The sequence below is a fragment of the Ctenopharyngodon idella genome, chromosome 16, assembly GCF_019924925.1.
Source record: "Ctenopharyngodon idella isolate HZGC_01 chromosome 16, HZGC01, whole genome shotgun sequence".
In the NCBI taxonomy this organism is placed as follows: domain Eukaryota; kingdom Metazoa; phylum Chordata; class Actinopteri; order Cypriniformes; family Xenocyprididae; genus Ctenopharyngodon; species Ctenopharyngodon idella.
The window spans coordinates 4307498-4326016 of NC_067235.1; the positions used below are offsets into that span (position 1 = coordinate 4307498).

Below are 18519 nucleotides of genomic sequence, written 5' to 3' on the forward strand. Positions count from 1 at the left end.
TGAAGCCGGAGTCAGCGCATCAAGAGTCACCACACTCAGACATCTTCAGGAAAAGGACTACCAAGCCACTTCTGAACCAGAGACAACGTCAGAAGCATCTTACCTGGGCTAAGGAGAAAAAGAACTGGACAGTGAACAGTGGTCGAAAGTCCTCTTTTCAGATAAAAGTAAATTTTGCATTTCATGTTGAAATCATGGTCCCAGAGTCTGAAGGAAGACTGGAGAGGCACAGAATCCAAGCTGCTTGAAGTCTAGTGTGAAGTTTCTGAAGTCAATAATGATTTGGGGGGGGGCGTGACGTCTGCTGGTGTTGGTCCATTGTGTTTTATCAAGTGCAAAGTCAATGCAGCCATCTTCCAGGAGATTTTGAAGCACTTTATGCTTCCATCTGCTGACAAGCTTTATGGAGATGCTGATTTCCTTTTCCAGCAGGACTTTAGCACCTGCCCACAGTGCAAAAACCACTTCCAAGTGGTTTGCTGACCATGATATTACTGTGCTTTATTGGCCAGCCAACATGCCTGACCTGAATCTATGGGATATTTTCAAGAGAAAGATGAGAAACAGTCGATCCAACAATATACAGATGATCTGAAGGCTCAATAGTGCCTCAGCAGTGCCACAGGCTGATCACTTCCATGCCACACTTCACTGATGCAGTAATTTGTGCTAGGAGCAAGTCATTTGCTGTAATATGTCCTGCCGATCAAGTATTGAGTGCACAAAAGAACATACTTTAAAGAACTTTAACTTTTCTGTTTTGCAAATCCATTTGTTGATTGATCTTAGGAAATATTCTAATATTTTGAAATACTGGATTTTGGACTTTCATGAGCTGTACGCTCTAATCATCAAAATTAAAAAAAAAAAAAAACTTTTGAAATGTTTTACTTTACATGTAGGGAATCTAGAATATATGAAAGTTTCATTTTTAAAAATAATTTATAAAAAATGAACTTTTTGATGATATTCTAATTATATGACCAGCACCTGTATCTGTAATATATATATATATATATATATATATATATATATATATATGTGTGTGTGTGTGTGTGTGTGTGTGTATTTTTTTTTTTTTTTTAACCCCCCACGGAATGTCAAGAACGATAAATTTGGCTTTCTAATAATCATCAATGTTTCATAAGAGCAGAAGAAGCAGAAGCAGAAGCATTGCTCTGCAGTGTGGAATGATTACTGATGCATCACAAATACAAATCATATCCTGTCAGTAGTGCAACAGAAGGCATCCACAGGTCAAAATCTCATTCATTCTGTTCACTGAGAACTAGCTCTCGGATCTGAGATATATAATGCTGAAAACAAGTCAGTATAACTTCTTATATCTTTAATCTTTGAATTCCTGGTGAAAAAACTATACATTACCCTCAATTCTGAAGAGAGGAGGAGAAAATGGATGTGAAAAATTGTTTCACTCGATTTCACAATTATAGGTATGCTTTAAATGCAGTGTTTGATTGGTTTTTGTTCTTCAGCACCTGCCATGCCTCTACCTGGATAAATGGATTGCTAGGATTCTTATAGCATGCATCTCTATTAGCAAAAATACAACCACCTCCATAACAACAACAAAATGTTTAAAATTGGTAATTACAAAGTTTAAATATATAAAAATACACTGGGTTTTATTGTGAGTGATATGTACAAACAAATGTACCAAACAGAACATAAGAGTATAAAACATTTTTTCTTTCTTCAACAGTGAAGTCTGCAGGGAAACACCTGATGAACCACATTACCATCAGTTCATTTGAAACGCTTCACTCCGTTTGTATATTAAGGGGAAATAATCCAGCGTGGAACAGCTGAGGAAGGTCAAAAAAAATCTTCAAAACGGTAAAGTGTTACAGTAATGCAAATTTTCACCAGTTATGAAGCCTAGTACAGGTTTGTGGAAGATCTACCACATCCATCTCATCTGCATCAATGATGCTAATGGAAGCGTATCGGCCAAACAGCTAATCGTTTTAAAATGTGTACATAAAAAGCCTGTCCTTGTAAACATTTTACATAAATAGTAATATAAAAAGGGAGAGTACACTATAAAAGATAAACCCTCGTAAATTTCAGGCCAAACATGACACATTTTAAAATTATTATAGTGTAATTTTTTTACACTATTTGGGTCAAACAATGTACTTTTGTTTCCTTTTCATTATGTTCATTACGCTGTTTTTTTTTTAAAGGAACGGTTCAACCAAAAATGAAAACTGTCATTTACTCACCCTCATGTCACTGCAAACCCTGTTTGTTTGTTTGTTTTCTGTGAAAAAAGCAGCTATTTTACACAAGACAAAAATTGATGATTTATAAAACCGATTATCTATTGTGAGGAACAGAGCGAAAAGCACTAATTTTTAAATCAAACTGAATTGTGCAAAGGAGGACATTCTGCCTTTTGTCATCAAATTCAGAAAATAATACCTGTCTGGAATGACATGAGTCTAAGTCTAATGTTCATTTTTGGAAGAATTGTTCCTTTAAAATGTACACATTAATTTCTTGCATTAAATCAGATTCCTGTAGTCCAGTAGAAGTCAAAGCCTGCTTCTTCAAGATAAAGTTCATGAGGACAGGAGAGTCAGCCACATCCTATATTATGAATACGCAGCTAAATAAGCAGAGACGGAGCGGGCTTCTTGCCAGGCCATGCCTCTTTAGCGTACTTCTTCTTGCGGGGTTCATTGAGGAGCTCGGAGACGTACGGGCCGGTTACAGGTGTGGGATTGAGCTTGAGCGGGGGTGGCGGGACCTCTTGGGCCAGGTCTACATCCGGGGCAGGGTTGGGCAGGGGTAACGGCAGTCCTCCCAGGATTGTGGCTCCGCTGGGAGCGCCTGTCAATTGAGCTTCATGACTGGCAGGCGGAAGGTCTCTGTAGAGTCCACTTTGCAAGGGGAATGCGTGCATGTGCCGTGTTACGGTTTCCTCGATTCCCAGCGCATTACCACCGCCCATTTTCTTCCTCTGTTGATGAAACAAACAAGGACATGTAAATCATGCTTCCGTTTAGCATATGGCTGAACCATTCAAGATATGAAGACGTTACCTTAATAGGAACGACAGCTGTTGAGACCATGTTTCTGAAACGCCCAACAGAGGGGTCGATGTCCTCTAAAAAGAGTTAACAACAGACACAATGTTAAAAAAGGTAGTATAAAAGCTTCACAAAAGTAGAGATGGATGCTATATCCCAAGTCTTCTGAAGTCAAACAACAGCTTTGTATGACAAATAAACCAATATTTAAGTCATTTTTGTGAACGTCTTCCTTCAGACACCGTCGGTTCTCTCCATGGCAGTGTTCCCGCAGGTCTTGAATTCAGTTTTATAAAATTTAAGGTCAATAAACATCTTTATCATTTTTGGGTGAACTAAACCTTTAAGATGTTCATTTCAAAACACTGCTTCATGAAGCTTCGAAGCTTTACGAATCATTTGTTTCGAATCAGTGGTTCAGAGCACCAAAATCCCATGATTTCAGTAAACGAGGCTTCGTTACGTCATAAGTGTTTTGAAACTTCAATAGTTCACGTGACTCTGGCAGTTTGATATGTGCTCCGAACCACTGATTCGAGACTAAAGATTTGTAAAGCTTCGAAGCTCCATGAAGCAGTGTTTTGAAATCACCCGTCACTAGATATTGCTGAATAAAGTCTTTATTTTGTTATTTTTGGTGCACAAAAAGTATTCTAGTCGCTTTATAATATTAAGGTTGAACCACTGTAGTCACATGAACTGTTTTAAATATGTCTTTAGTAGCTTTCTGGTCATTGAAAAAGGGAGTGTTATTGCTGGCGATGCAGGCCTCACTGAGCCATCGGATTTCATCAAAAATATCTTAATTTGTGTTTTGAAGATGAACGAAGGCCTTTTGGGTGTGGAACGATGAGTGTGAGTAATTAATAACAGAATTTTCATTTTTGGGTGAACTAACCCTTTAAAAGGTACAAGTCTTAGGCCTTGTCCACAGGAATACATTTTCGTTTGAGAAAATATCTTTTTCTCTCCGTTTTGTCCTTCTGTCCACAATGAGAAGGCGTTTTTATTAACAAAAACAAAGCTTTTTGACAATGCTCTCCATGCACAGGAAGGTGAATTTAGCATTTTCCGACGTTTCAGTATGTACGAGAAACTTTTGGAAAATGCGTAAATGCTAGTGTGGACAGAGAGTGTTTTGAAACAAATACACTGTTTTCAAATGTATCCGGATAAATGGACATAGCCTTAAATAGACATAGCCTTAATTTTCATATTAAGAAGTCTTCTTCTTGTTGTTGAAGATGAATTGTGACAAATGAGCAGCTGGAAGTAGTAAAGCAAAGGCATTTCTATATAAGAGTCCCTCCTTGGGTGGAGCACAAGCCCTGGCTAAGTGGTTGATTGAGGTTCAGGTTCTCTTTATGGCTGCTCACTCTACCTGGGTTAATGACCTCATCCTCTTCATTGAAGGTCACTCTGGAGTTCTTCCTCTTCCTCTTGGGCCTCTGAATATCCAGGTTGCCCTCTTCTATGGTGAGGGTGGAGATGCGCTTGTTATGAGCGGTGTTGAACTCAGTCAGGTTCTGCCAAAAGAGCCAAACAGAAAATATTTTTTAAATTCATTAAAAAAAAAAAAAAAAATAATTGAGTGTAAATGCAAGTGTAAATGCAAACTAATAGACATGTCAACTTTTCATACTTTTCATTTACCATTTTAAAGCAGTGTTTACATAATTCAAAATTATTTGAAGGCTACGTGCCGTTTTCTTCTCGACATAGTTGTTTGATTATTTTACAGTGTGAAGGGCGCTCGACATGTAGTCTTTGCATGTTCCTCTTGTAAACAGTGGGGCGGTTCTTGCCACCTACATTAAAGGTGGACTCAGTATCATTTCAAATACACTGTTTGGAAGTTAGTCGGGCCGCGCTTTAGGACCCAGGTTTATATTAGAAAAGCTTTCCAGCGCTGGAGAGAGCTAAGCGGGAAGGCCTGAAAACAGACGTGGAGGCTGCTTTGAACCCGCTTTTCATGCGAGTAAAACTGGGTTTGAGTGTCATGATTGTCTGGGGCTGCTGTGCTGTTGGTGATTAACAACAAACTCTTGTTTGTATTTACTCTTGTGTACTGTATGTTCATTTTTTTGTGCTTCCTTGTCATTCGTTCATCAACTCCGCTTTATTTTTTGTGAAGCATTTTGTTGCGTGTCAGCTGTGATAAACAGACATCCACTCTTGCATTGCGTGTGTAACAGCGGCCAGATAGTGAGAGTTGTGAAGGTAAACTACTGCACACTGACGGCTGCTAGAGAATGAGGTATTTATCGTCATTGGTAGTGCATTCGCCTCGCATGCCAACAGCGATTGGGCCAAGGTTCGAGACTGACTCTGAGCAGGGTGGTTAGGATTGGAGGGTGATTTTTGGAGGCAGAGCAATGAAGAGAGGGGTGGGTTTGTTTGGGTTGATTACAAATATCAACAGTATTCAACAACGAATTTGAGAAATTGCATACAGCACCTTTAAGTGAGAACTTTCCAACATGCTGCATCACGCGAAAGGTCATGAACTCAACAGTCTACATGGATGCGCATAGCAGTGCTGGATGAAGGCGAACATTTGTAGTTAAAAAGTTTTTTTCTGAAAATGATTGTTTCGTTAGAGAACACCCTTATTCATCAGCTGGGGTCATGTGGAATAAGAGTGTAAAATAAAAAATCCTGGAATATTTTCTTTCAAAATCTTTATTACTTTTTGGCTGAAGAAGAAAAAAAAAAAAAAAGGTCTCAAAAAATTCTCATTTTTGTGTGAACTATTCCTTTAATGTTTATCAACTTATAATTATTAAAAAATATATATTTTCAAATTGTTTAAATAGTTCCAACAGCTTTTGCTATGGTACAGAATAGTGTTAATTTCTTTAATGAATTCTATGACGAAAAATGTTTGTCAACAGCCTTTTTTGTACACGACGAGACGATGACGAGACCAAGGCCATTAAACGAAAACTGTGACTATATCAACATGCAATATTGTTGACGAAAAAAGACGAGACCAAAATGTAGTTAAAGCTGCAGTCTGTAAGTTTTGCCTCTTTGTCGCCATCTCTGTTTAAAACCTGCAATTGCAGTTATTTGTGGAATTATCGTCTTTATATGGGTTGTGCATCAGCACGGCTCCTCAGCGCGCATCAATCTAATGTTTGCTGTCAGTCACTGCACCGTTGTGGATACTGTACTTCAGAATCACAGATTCTACATCTTGGAAGTATGACCAAAATAAGAATTTTCACTGGAAAATGTCATCTGAACAAGTAACAAATCTGCCACTTTTGTTCTGACCAACTGAGAAAACAAAAAAAAAAGCATTATATTAAATCGCGCTGCCAATGGTGATTAAATCTAACAATCACTTAGCTCGGATCACGTCAAACTGTGCAAATTATTATTGTTATTATACTTTGTTCTCAAATTGTTAATGTTAACAACATCAGCATTGCGTGACTATGTGTATTTAGTGTGTATTAGCATTACCTGTAGATTTCAATTTCTGTAGTCACTCCGCAGTCCGAAGTCTTTTGCTTTTGACTATGGGTGAATCTCCAGTTGTCACTGATGATTGTCATTTGGACCTTTCTGGATTACAACCCGCCATCAAAATGATAAATTTTTTTATTATTGCAACCGCTGTGAGAAAAGGCTATAAATGATCCGCCGCCAGCAGCGTCCTCACATGCCATATAAAGACAGAGCGACACCCGTCATTGACTTTGTATTGCGTGAAGCTGCCTCCTTGTCATTTCTGATTTATAACAAAAAACAGAATGTCTAAAAGCTGCTATGTGGCAGGGTGTACAGCAAACAAGCTGTTGACCCCAAAAAAATGAGCGTTTAAGGACACAAAAGTGGATACAGGCAATTGAGACAGAGCGCAACATATCATATTACTCCGAGAACTATGCCCACTGGAGGGGAACGTAATTCGGGACAGGATATGCTAAAAAAAAAAAACCACATTCATTATTTTTAACCATGTAAAAGTTTCACTACCCTATGTGAACCTGAGAGGAGGAGACATATCGAGAAATTAAAATTTACCCAAAATTTACCCTTTCTTCCTGCTGATGCTTCACATCTTATTTCCTGTATCCACTTTTGTCTGTTTAAAGGCAGGCTTTTATGCTGATAAAAACTTAGTTCTGGGTCTTTTAGCATGTTTGCTGTACACCCTGTCACACAGCAGCTTTTAGACAGTGTTCTGTCTTTTGTTAGAAGCAAGAAATGACAAGGAGGCAGCTTCACACAATACAAAGTCAATGGAGAGAGTTGGATTGTATTCCCTCCCGGTGTGGGCGTGGCCTAAACATGCTCTGTCTCTATAGCCTACTATGGGACTCCTTTATGTAAACACACGTGGCGTAATGACACAAAGACGAATGGCTGCATGCTCGAATTTCCTGCAGAAACCTACCAGTACCACTCGAATTATAAAACATTATTACAAGCTTACCGTTGTGAATCGGGCTAAAGTAAGGAGATAGTTTTGAACACTGGCTGGTTATGTACTTGTTCAAAAATAGATTTTGGATAATTTTTAACCAAAAAAAAAAATTAGACTGCAGCTTTAAAAAAAAAAAAGAATTTGACCAAAATCTCTGTTTTTGTCAGGAAAAAAAAAAAAAAAGGAGACAAAATATTACAGACTGTTTTTAATAAGCCCCTATACGAGCTTTGATGCCTGCAGTTGCCAGATATCAAGAGTTTAGATCCCCCAGTTAGAGCTTTTCTCTTGAAAGCTATATTTTCTGCCTGGATAAAGCGCTGATTGTTGGAGATTTTAACATTCAATAGACAATACAAATGATGCATTAGGGGCTGCGTTTACAGATTTACTAAACTCGTTTGGGGTCAAACAAAACGTCACTGGACCCACTCACCGTCTTAATCATACACTAGATTTAATTATATCACATGGAATCAATCCTACTGATATAGAAATTATACCGCAAAGTGATGATATCACTGATCATTACCTTGTAACATGCGTACTGCTTACTGCTGATATTTGTCAAATTGCGCCACGATATCGACTAGGTAGAACAATTCTCCCGACAACTATAGATAAATTCACAAATAAACTGCCTGATCTGTCTCAGCTGCTCATTGTACCCAAACACACAAATGATCGAGAAAATGACTAGCAGTATGTGCACCACTTTCACTAGTACATTAGATACTGTTGCACCGATGAGATTAAAAAAGGTTAGAGAGAAAAATACTGTACCATGGTACAACAGTATTACTCACGCTATCAAAAGAGAAACTTGTAATCTAGAACGCAAATGGAGACAAACTCGTTTAGAGGTCTTCAGAATCGCGTGGAAAGACAGCTCGTCCCGTTATAGAAAGACTCTAAAAGCAGCCAGGGCCGAGCATCTCCGCAAACTCATAGAAAATAACCAAAACAATCCAAGGTTCTTGTTTAGTACAGTGGCTAGATTAACAAATAAACAGACATCACAAGAACAAAACATTTCATTACAGTTTAGTAGCGATGACTTTATGAATTTCTTTACTGAAAAAATCGAAAGCATCAGAAATACAATTGTAAATGTACAACCTTTGACAGAGTTTTATGATTCAGCCTCAATTATCGTCCCTCAAGAACAGTTTCAGTGCTTTACAACTATAGGACAGGAAGAGCTAAATAAACTTATCATGGCATCTAAACCAACAGCATGTTTATTAGATCCAATACCCACTAAACTACTGAAAGAATTGTTACCTGTAGCAGAAGAGCCTCTTCTCAATATTATTAACTCGTCTTTATCTCTAGGTCATGTTCCAAGACCGTTCAAGCTAGCAGTTATTAAGCCTCTCATTAAGAAACCACAATTAGATCCAAATGTATTGGCAAATTACAGACCCATTTCAAATCTTCTATTTATATCTAAAATACTAGAAAAAGTGGTGTCGGTCCAATTGTGCTCCTTCTTGCAAAAAAAACGCTATCTATGAAAAATTTCAGTCAGGATTCAGGCCTCATCATAGCACAGAAACTGCGCTCGTTAAAATTACAAATGACTTACTTCTAGAGTCTGACCAAGGCTGTATCTCAATACTAGTGTTACTTGATCTCAGTGCTGCGTTCGACACTATAGATCATAAAATACTCCTAGATCGACAACAGAATTACACTGGTATCCAGGGACAGGCATTACAGTGGTTTAGGTCGTATCTATCAGACCGTCACAATTTTGTTTATTTAAACGGGGAAAAATCTAAGATAACGATAGTAAATTATGGAGTGCCTCAAGGATCTGTGTTAGGCCCTCTGCTATTTTCAATATACATGCTGCCACTTGGTAATATTATAAGAAGACATGGAATTAGTTTCCACTGCTATGCCGATGATACTCAGTTATATATTTCAACACAACCAGATGAAAACTCTAAATTATCCAATCTGACAGAGTGTGTTAAAGAAGTAAAACATTGGATGACTAGTAATTTTCTTCTATTAAATTCAGATAAGACTGAAGTATTACTTATTGGGCCAAAAACCTGTACACAGAATCTCTCAGACTACAATTTGCATTTAGAAGGATGTACTGTTACTCCATCCTCGACAGTTAAAGACCTGGGTGTTATATTAGACAGCAACTTGTCCTTTGAAAATCATATTTCATATGTTACAAAAACAGCCTTCTTCCACCTCAGAAACATTGCTAAGCTACGGAATATGTTATCTGTTTCTGATGCAGAAAAGTTAGTTCATGCATTCATGATGTCTAGACTAGATTACTGTAATGCATTACTAGCTGGTTGCCCTGCTTCCTCAAACAAGCTACAATTAGTCCAAAATGCAGGTGCTAGAGTTCTTACCAAGTTAAGAAAATATGATCATATAACACCAATTTTATCATCTCTACACTGGTTACCTATTAAGTTCCGTATCGATTATAAAGTACTGCTAATGACCTATAAGGCTCTAAATGGTTTAGCTCCTGTGTACTTAACCGATCTTCTATCGCCCTACAATCCTTCACGCTCTTTAAGATCACAAAACTCTGGACTTCTGGTTGTACCTAGGATAGCTAAGTCCTATAAAGGAGGGAGAGCGTTTTCACATTTGGCTCCTAAACTCTGGAATAGCTTTCCTGATAATGTGCGGGACTCAGACTCGCTCACCCAGTTTAAATCTAGATTAAAGATGCATCTCTTTAGCCAAGCATTCACATAATGAATTTCATATCAGATCAATTGCACATGACTATCTTTGCTTAATGTTATGAACAGCAGCTATGCTAATTATTCTCCATTTGCTTTTCTGTTTTACCTCGGGACGCCCGTCCCGAGGTGACTAGAGAGTACATCAGTTTCAGTTTGGTTCCAGCCTCTTAAGAAGACCTCAGATGACCAACACCTTTGAAGTGACGGCGCCAACTCCTGCGATGACTTCAGAAGATGCAACATCTGGATCAACACGCACATTCGCAAATTTCTATATATCCTAATTACTGTTAATATGTAATTAATTTTTCCAGGAGCTCTTTGCTTCTACCTTCGATTAAATTACTAACAGTGATTGTAAATTAATTGCCTAAATTATTACATTATTAGCTAACTGCATTCTCCAAATTGTAATGTTGACATGCATTCTCTGTAAAGCTGCTTTGAAACGATATGTATTGTGAAAAGCGCTATACAAATAAATGTGAATTGAATTGTTTTACTTGATCTTTCCAATCTGGCAACCATGTGCACACGCTCTCTCTACAGCACGGATGAAAACACCGCCAAGAATGTAAGCAGGAGTTTAGTGTTTTCCATTGAGATATTCAGTGTCATTCAGCCAGTCCATTTTCTGTCACAAGCCATTTGCACTGTTTACTACGACTAAATCTGCAGTCAAACCTTCACAGTGATGAACAGTAATAAATCCAAACATGGATGAGGAAACTGAGATTGCGGAGACGTCCCAAGGCCCAAATGACCACAGGCCCACAGGCCCACACGGGGACACTCTCCAGTAGAGTACACCCTACTCTGCCCAGCTATGCATTTCAAAGACATTCCAGAGTTTCTCTTAAACCAGCAGAAACTTTAATGAATTCACTCTCTTTAACAGAAAGTGTCTCAAAATTACCACCAATGATGTGAATTAATCACCAATAGGTGACATTCTATAATATATATATATATATAAAATGTGTGTTTGATATAACCTGTGGAGTTCTTCCTGCGTTAAACATTTATTATAGCTGATTTGTTTGTTATTCTACCTCCATTAGAGGAATTAATCACTAGAAGTAGCCTCAGACATATTGTATCTATCATGTTTTATATAACCTATAGAGTTTTTCTGTGTTTTTGAACATTACAGGTAAATTCTTATGAAAACCTACCCCAATTATGAGAAGTATACGCTATTTTGTATCTGTGTGACGGCTGAATGATTTCCAGTATTTTGATGCAAAGTAGATTTGTGTAGGGCGCACCACATTTAAACTATGAAAGCTGATTTCTTAAAGTGCTGACTAAAACTCTCAGAAGTTTGTTTAGTTTAAACTGATAATCGTTTGTTTTACTCCCATTTTCACAGTTTCCCCTATTAAATGCCTGCATGTTATACCTCTTCAAGTGCTCACTCAAACTCAACTCTTCTGTACGAGCCTTCGTTGAACTTTGCCGAAGAAAACCCTCTCAAAGTCCATTGCTTCAGCAACTCATCGAGACGCAGAGAAACTTCGTTGCACAGCAATGCGTAATCCGGCAACCGACACACGAGGCTCCCCCTCCCTGCAAAGCCAACTATCCATTCACCGTCGAGTGCTGTCCCTCAGAGCTCAACAACGACCGCCAGCCAATCAGCATCGCAGAGATTCCCTCCTGCAACTACGTCATGAAGGGAACACGTGCTCACAGGAGCATACAAACGCAAGTATCACAATCTCCTCATTCTTGCTGAGCTGGTGCAACTTTTATTAAGCAAACAAACTAAGGTCGAATTGCTAGCATGTTAATTCCCTCAGGTTGCGGTCAAAGAAATAGTGTTTAACGCTAAACAATTGGGACTCCATTCATCTTCCTTTAACAATATCACAAGTTCCCTGTCACTGTATGAATGAATGTGCGTGTGTTTTCGTTAGATTAGTTTGTGTGTATTAGAGTAGTTCAATAAAGTCTTGTTGATTTTTCACATATCCAAGTGTTTTGTGCTGTGTGCTTACAAGTTACTGCCTTAAACTGTCGATTTTGTTACCTTGCTCATAATCAGTAATCATAACTTTATATTATTACTAGGGCTGGGTATTGACACAGTTTTCACGATTCGATTCGATTTCTATTTGCATGCTTTTGATTTGATTCGATTACGATTTCGATTCGATATCGATTATTTTGGATGTAGTATATCAGTATATCTCTCAACTAATGCTGTAAACTACACATGGGAGTCAGTTGGTACTACTTTACTATAATATTGAAGGTTAAAATTAACTCACTAGGTACAAATATGCCTAAAGATACGCTGTATATATGGCATCTAAACAGAAACACTTTGGTTTCCAGAACAAGGGAGCCAAATCTGAGAACTAAAACCATTGAGTTAATCCATCCTGGTGTCTGTGAGCTCCACTCAGATAAATATACAAACACTTAAATTACACTCAATTATGTTTTTTTTTTTTTAATAATAAATAAAGTTTAGAATTACATAATCATATTTCTACTCCAATCCGTTTTTTTGAAATATAAACAAAAATCGTGGCTGTCATAACTGATTTATTCAAACATGCATTAAATATTGAAGAACATATTCATTATGTAAAGGTGCATAGCTATATTTATCAGAATGCTGCTTTCTAGAGTTCATTTTTCTAGCTGACTAATGAGTTTATGGTCACTGAATAATTTTTCTGAGGTAAATGTGACGTTACGTGACATTGTTACAAGCTGTTTTATTTTATTATAGGTTGAAACACTGATTGAGCTATTACACGAGACATGATACGGATTTCGGTAAGTTGTACTGTATATTTTAACATACCTTCAGATGTTTAGTCATGTTTATTTCGCGCTGTAACTGGTATTAAAGCGGAGGAGAGGATGTTCACATGCGCTCGTGCTGCCGCTTCTCTTTAACTGAGGCACTAAAGCGATCTGTCACGTCACATTAAACAGCGCCAAAACGGTATTTATTTTTTGAATATCACAACAAGATGGACGTCATTTAAAGAATGAGACTTTGCTTCATATCAAAAGTAACAAAGCACAAAGAATATTGCGATTTATTGGATGGGAGGCGCGCTACATGTTCTGTTCATTCATCAACTGAAACAGACTAGACTAATCGATTCTTGGGATTTAAGAATCGATATCGGTTCGTAAAAATGAGAATCGATTAAAATCGAGAAATCTATATTTTTTACCCAGCCCTAATTATTACCGTTGGCCACGGGATAATATTCTGTTCAGAACTGGTAAAATACCCTAACCTCAACTTATCAGTGGTCGAATAGTTGATAAAGTGTTAAATATTAATTCTGAATCATTTACATATTAATTCGGTTCTTTTTCGCTGTAATTCAATCACCTTTGAGTTATATTATCCAAGTTCCCTTACATAAATCAGGAAACTAGATGAAGAAAATAAACCATGCGTACAAGTTGACATTCTCTTGATCTCTGCTTATAGGTGAAAGTGTAATTATGATGAAATGTAAAAATACATTTCCCAAATGACAACAATCACATAATTTTGAGCAAAATAATCGTGATTATCAGTTTAAACATTATGTGGCATGACGAGAATGTGACTAAGTTTTCATTGACTAAAGCTAGACTAAAATGCCCATACATTTAGTTGATTAAACAAAAACAGGACAAGGTTGACTTAACATGATACAACCTACAAAGTACATTTGACACAGGACTAAAAAAAATTGCTGATGAAATTAACACTAGTACAGAAATTGGTAGCGAGAACTGTAAAATTAGACTGGTATTGGTACTGACTACTGAAAATGTGAAAATTGGACACGGTGAATGGTCTTTCACAATAGAATTCCCATACTTGTGTTTTGATGACTATCATATATAGAAAAAGAATTAAGATTAAGTAGGAATAAACTAGTATGTACCTCCAGTTCAGTTTCTTCCTCTGGAAGTCCCAGAAGTCCCTTAAGCTCCTCGTCATCACCAGTTTTACTTTCCCCGACACCAGTGCCCGGCTGACTCTGAGGTTTCTCCCGAATGGTGTAGACGCGTGTGGACGCACCAAACGACATAGTGGAATCGATGGGAACCTGCTGGGGCTTGTGGGGCTCCAGGCGAATGTGTCCGAGGAACGTACCATGTGCTACAGGAAGTCAACACACATGCTTGTTTAGGGTCTTGTACATTGGTAAACTGACGGATATGACAAATGTTTCTCATTGGTCTGGATGCACTTACTGCTGTTAAGGTCGATGAGAAACACCCGTTTCAAATGCCTGTGGTAGACGAGTGCCGCATGCACGCGAGAGCACGACTGATGGTCAATGGTGAAGTCACAGATGTCTGGGTTCCTCCCAAACAAATAATACTTCTTTTCATCAATGATCAGTTTCTGCAGAGAGACCGCTTCAGTAGGCTGTTTACACTCAAACTTATTTTGTGTGCTCAAAACTACTTTGACAAAACACACAATCAGATATAAGTGGGCAGAAATGACAGTATATAAATTAGGACTGTAGAAACTGGTTGACCATTTAATTAATCTTATCTCTTTTGGGTTGTGTCTACATTCCAAGAAAAGGAAAAAAATAACTTCTTTTAGCGGAAATAGGCCTGTGCCTACTAGTGAAAAAGCTTGTATAGTTGAGGTTTTTATTTATTTACACAGAAATGGTGCAGAATCTTAAATATTTCATAATGTTGCTTTGTTTCTCAAAGCCCTGCAACCTTAAATTTGATCTTGAATATCAGAAATTAAGGCAAGACACTACAGTTAAAACCATTGTTTTGTTATGCGCTGGTAAATTTTGGGCTATTTTACTTCCATAACATTGTCTTCTTTCATACTAGTGGAAAGAAAACATCCAAAATACACATTTAAGTGTTTATTTTATTAAACTTTATGTACTTGTGTCTGTAGTTTTAAATTATAATACATATCTTTAAAGGCAGTTCTCTCAAAATTATTTTTTTCTCCAGCACTGAGACAGAAATCTGCACCAAATTTCAGCATCAAATTTTACAGTTTTAGTCCAATAAAACTGTAAAGTTTTTTTTTTCTCCATAGTTGACAGTATTTACATTTTATGACATGACAAAAAGAGATATCCAAAATCCCCTCTATAAAAACCTTTAATATGTCAACAAAATGAAACAAAAGATGTTCACCCTGGCTTTATGTTCAGATTTCTGTGCTGTAGATGTATGCATATTAGTGCATATGTAATTAGATAATGCCTCATATTTAAACATTACATTTCAGGAAACTTGTAACATCTTAATGTACTGCGATTAATCCACTGGGGAAATATGGTGATTTCTTTTAGTTAAAAATGTTACTCTATTCACTTGTGGTGTCTTGTCTTAAATGATCTCAGATTCCACTTTGAATGGCACTGTATATAAACCACAAGCTAAAAAATTACTCATATCATGACAGTATTTTGTCATTCGACCAGCCCAACAGAAGAACACATAACATGTAATAACATGTCATAATGTGCCCTAGAGTTATAACACCTGAGGAGTGACTCTCCTCTCAGAGCTTAAATCTCAGGGTCTTGTGTTTCTGTAGCACCATTTTGGACCCGACAGCCACGTCACGCACGCATCAGTAAAAAAACTCAACTGAGCTGCAGGCGGTCAGGCCAGTATCTGGTGCATCTGTCACATGTTGGAAAAGCTGTCAATAACTTTTTGTTTAAATAAAAAGGAATGGTTTACCCCCCAAAAATAAATAAACCCATATGTTATTGTTTTATACACGTCATATATATGGCTTTATATACAGCACCAGTCAAAAGTTTGGAAACATTATTATTTTTAATGTTTTTGAAAGAAGTCTCATGATCATCAAGACTGCATTTATTTGATCAAAAATACAGAATAAACAGTAATATTGTCAAATACTATTGCAATTTTAAATAACGGTTTTCTATTTTTATACTTCACAATGTAATTTATTTCTGTGAGCAAAGATTTCTGAAGGATCATGTGACACTGAAGACAGGAGTAATGATGCTGAAAATTCAGTTTTGATCACAGGATAAATTACATTTTAAAATATATTACAATAAAATAATAATAATAATAATAATAATAATAATAAACATTTTAAATTGTAGTATTTCACAATATTACAGTTTTTTCTGAATTTTTGATCAAATAAATTCAGGCTATATATATATATATCTCAATTATAAATAAATACATTACTCAAATTAATATTACTCAAATTAATATTAACACTAAATTCTGAAGAATAAATTAATATTTCTTAACTTTCTGAATGATATCAATTCATAAAATTACTATTTATATTGAACATCAAACTGGTTTCTTAACATTTTTCTAACACAAAGCCCAAATTCAGTGCATTTTCCTGCCCTCTTTTGATTGACAGGATATATTGGCTATTTTTAAACTATCAGCCAATATATCGGTGCATCGTTATATTGCAAGAAAAAGTATGTGAACTACTTGCAGAATCTGTGAAAATGTGAAGAATTTTAACAAAGTGAGAGAGATCATTGAAAATGCATGTTATTTTTTTATTTAGTACAGTCCTGAGTAAGATATTTTACATAAAAGATGTTTACATATAGTCGACAAGACAAAAAAAAAAATAGATTAATAGATAAATTTATTAAAATGGCCCAGTTCAAAAGTTTGTGAACCATTGATTCTTAATACTGTGTGGTTACCTGGATGATCCACGACTGTTTTTTGTTTTGTGACGGTTGTTCATTCTGAGCAGTTAAACTGAGCTCTGTTCTTCAGAAAAATCCTCCAGGTCCTGCAGATTCTTTGATTTCCAGCATCTTTTGCATATTTGAACCATTTCTAGTTTTCACCCCCCGGCTCTTAATGCATCGTGTTTCCTTTTGGAGCATCAGTGAATGTTTGAACCTTTTTTAATAGTTGTGTTTGAGTCCCTCAGTTGTCCTCAGTGTGAAAAGACGGATCTCAAGATCATACAGTCACTGCTGGAAAGGGTTCGAATATGCAAACAATGCTTGAAAACTGAAGAATCTGGAGGAACTGGAGATTTGTTCTGAAGAACAGAGCTCAGTTTAACTGCTCAGGACAAACAAGGGACTCATGAACAACCGTCACAAAACAAAAAAAACAGTCGTAGATCATCCAGGTAACCACACACAGTATTAAGAATCAATGGTTCACAAACTTTTGAACTGGGTCATTTTAATAAATTCAGCTATTTTTTTTTCTTGTCGACTATATGTAAACATCTTTTATGTAAAATATCTTACTCAGGACAGTACTAAACAAAAAATAACATGCATTTTGTATGATCTCTCTTATTTTGTTAAAATTATTCACATTTTCACATATTCTGCAAGTGGTTCACAGACACATCTTGCAACTGTATATATAAAATTTATGTTTATCCTTTTTGGACTGGGGTCACTTGGAAAAGACTTGCATCAAGATTGTTTAAAAACTATTTTCACATAACAGCATACAGGTTTGGAGCCACACGTGGGGAAGTACATAGAATAATTTACAAAATCTGTGAAGGTTAAATTCTTATGAACAACTTCACTTCAATTATTAACCAATCTTCTTAAAACTCAATGCAATACCTCAACAAGTTTGTCTCCTTTCACCACGTCCAAATGCAGCCCTGCTGGAGGCTTCCCTGCCCTGAAATGAACAAGTCATGAACTCATTTCACTTGTGTACATTATGGTCATAAATAAAGCCTTCTGAGATGTTCCCTATTTTGCTAGTGATATTAATATACTCTTTTACACAAAGAATGCGGTTTGTAAAACAGTTTGAGCTCCATTAGTGTGACGATATATGTCTGCTAAAGAGCAAGAGCTAACAGTTCGGTGTAAGGCTGTTGTTTTAATGCTAGGTAAGATAAAGCCTTATTCATGCACTGCAGTGTTTTTGTTTAGTTTTTTACCATGACGGACAGTCGAAATGTGGATTCTTCTCTGTAGTATTTGTTGCCATTGTCACACATTCTTCACAGCTACGAACACGCCAAGCATCCTGGGTAAGCTGCTACTGACCGTCTTCCGGCTCATAAATATTAAACGCGTAACGCGAAGTTCCTTCAGTAGTCGTAACTGATTGGCTTAAAAGCAGACGTGAGTAAGTGGGCGTCAGGTCAACTGGCGAATTAACGAACGAAATACGGAACGAGTGTGAACGCCCCTTTAGGAAGCCTAACCAATCAACATCAGTATTACTCAAGTAATATTCATGAGCTAAGCCTTCGCCATAAAAGGATTTGTAATTCCGGGAGACAGTAGCAAGCGACAGGATCACAACGCTT

At 36.9% G+C, this 18519-nt stretch overlaps 1 protein-coding gene and 1 non-coding gene across 2 annotated transcripts; both read right to left on the bottom strand.

Moving 5' to 3' along the window:
- Positions 1–1619: 1619 nt before the first annotated feature.
- ppp1r8b (protein phosphatase 1, regulatory subunit 8b) lies at positions 1620–18306 on the bottom strand. Its single transcript, XM_051866095.1, has 7 exons — positions 18145–18306; positions 17816–17876; positions 14451–14604; positions 14138–14355; positions 4438–4582; positions 3069–3133; positions 1620–2986 (listed from the first exon to the last, which is right to left on the bottom strand). Exons 1-7 carry the CDS (start codon positions 18192–18194, stop codon positions 2633–2635), a joined length of 1047 nt encoding a protein of 348 aa, XP_051722055.1. The 5' UTR covers positions 18195–18306; the 3' UTR covers positions 1620–2632.
- LOC127498006 (small Cajal body-specific RNA 1) lies at positions 15708–15875 on the bottom strand. Its single transcript, XR_007925751.1, has one exon. It is a non-coding gene; the product is annotated as a small Cajal body-specific RNA 1 (non-coding RNA).
- Positions 18307–18519: the final 213 nt, after the last annotated feature.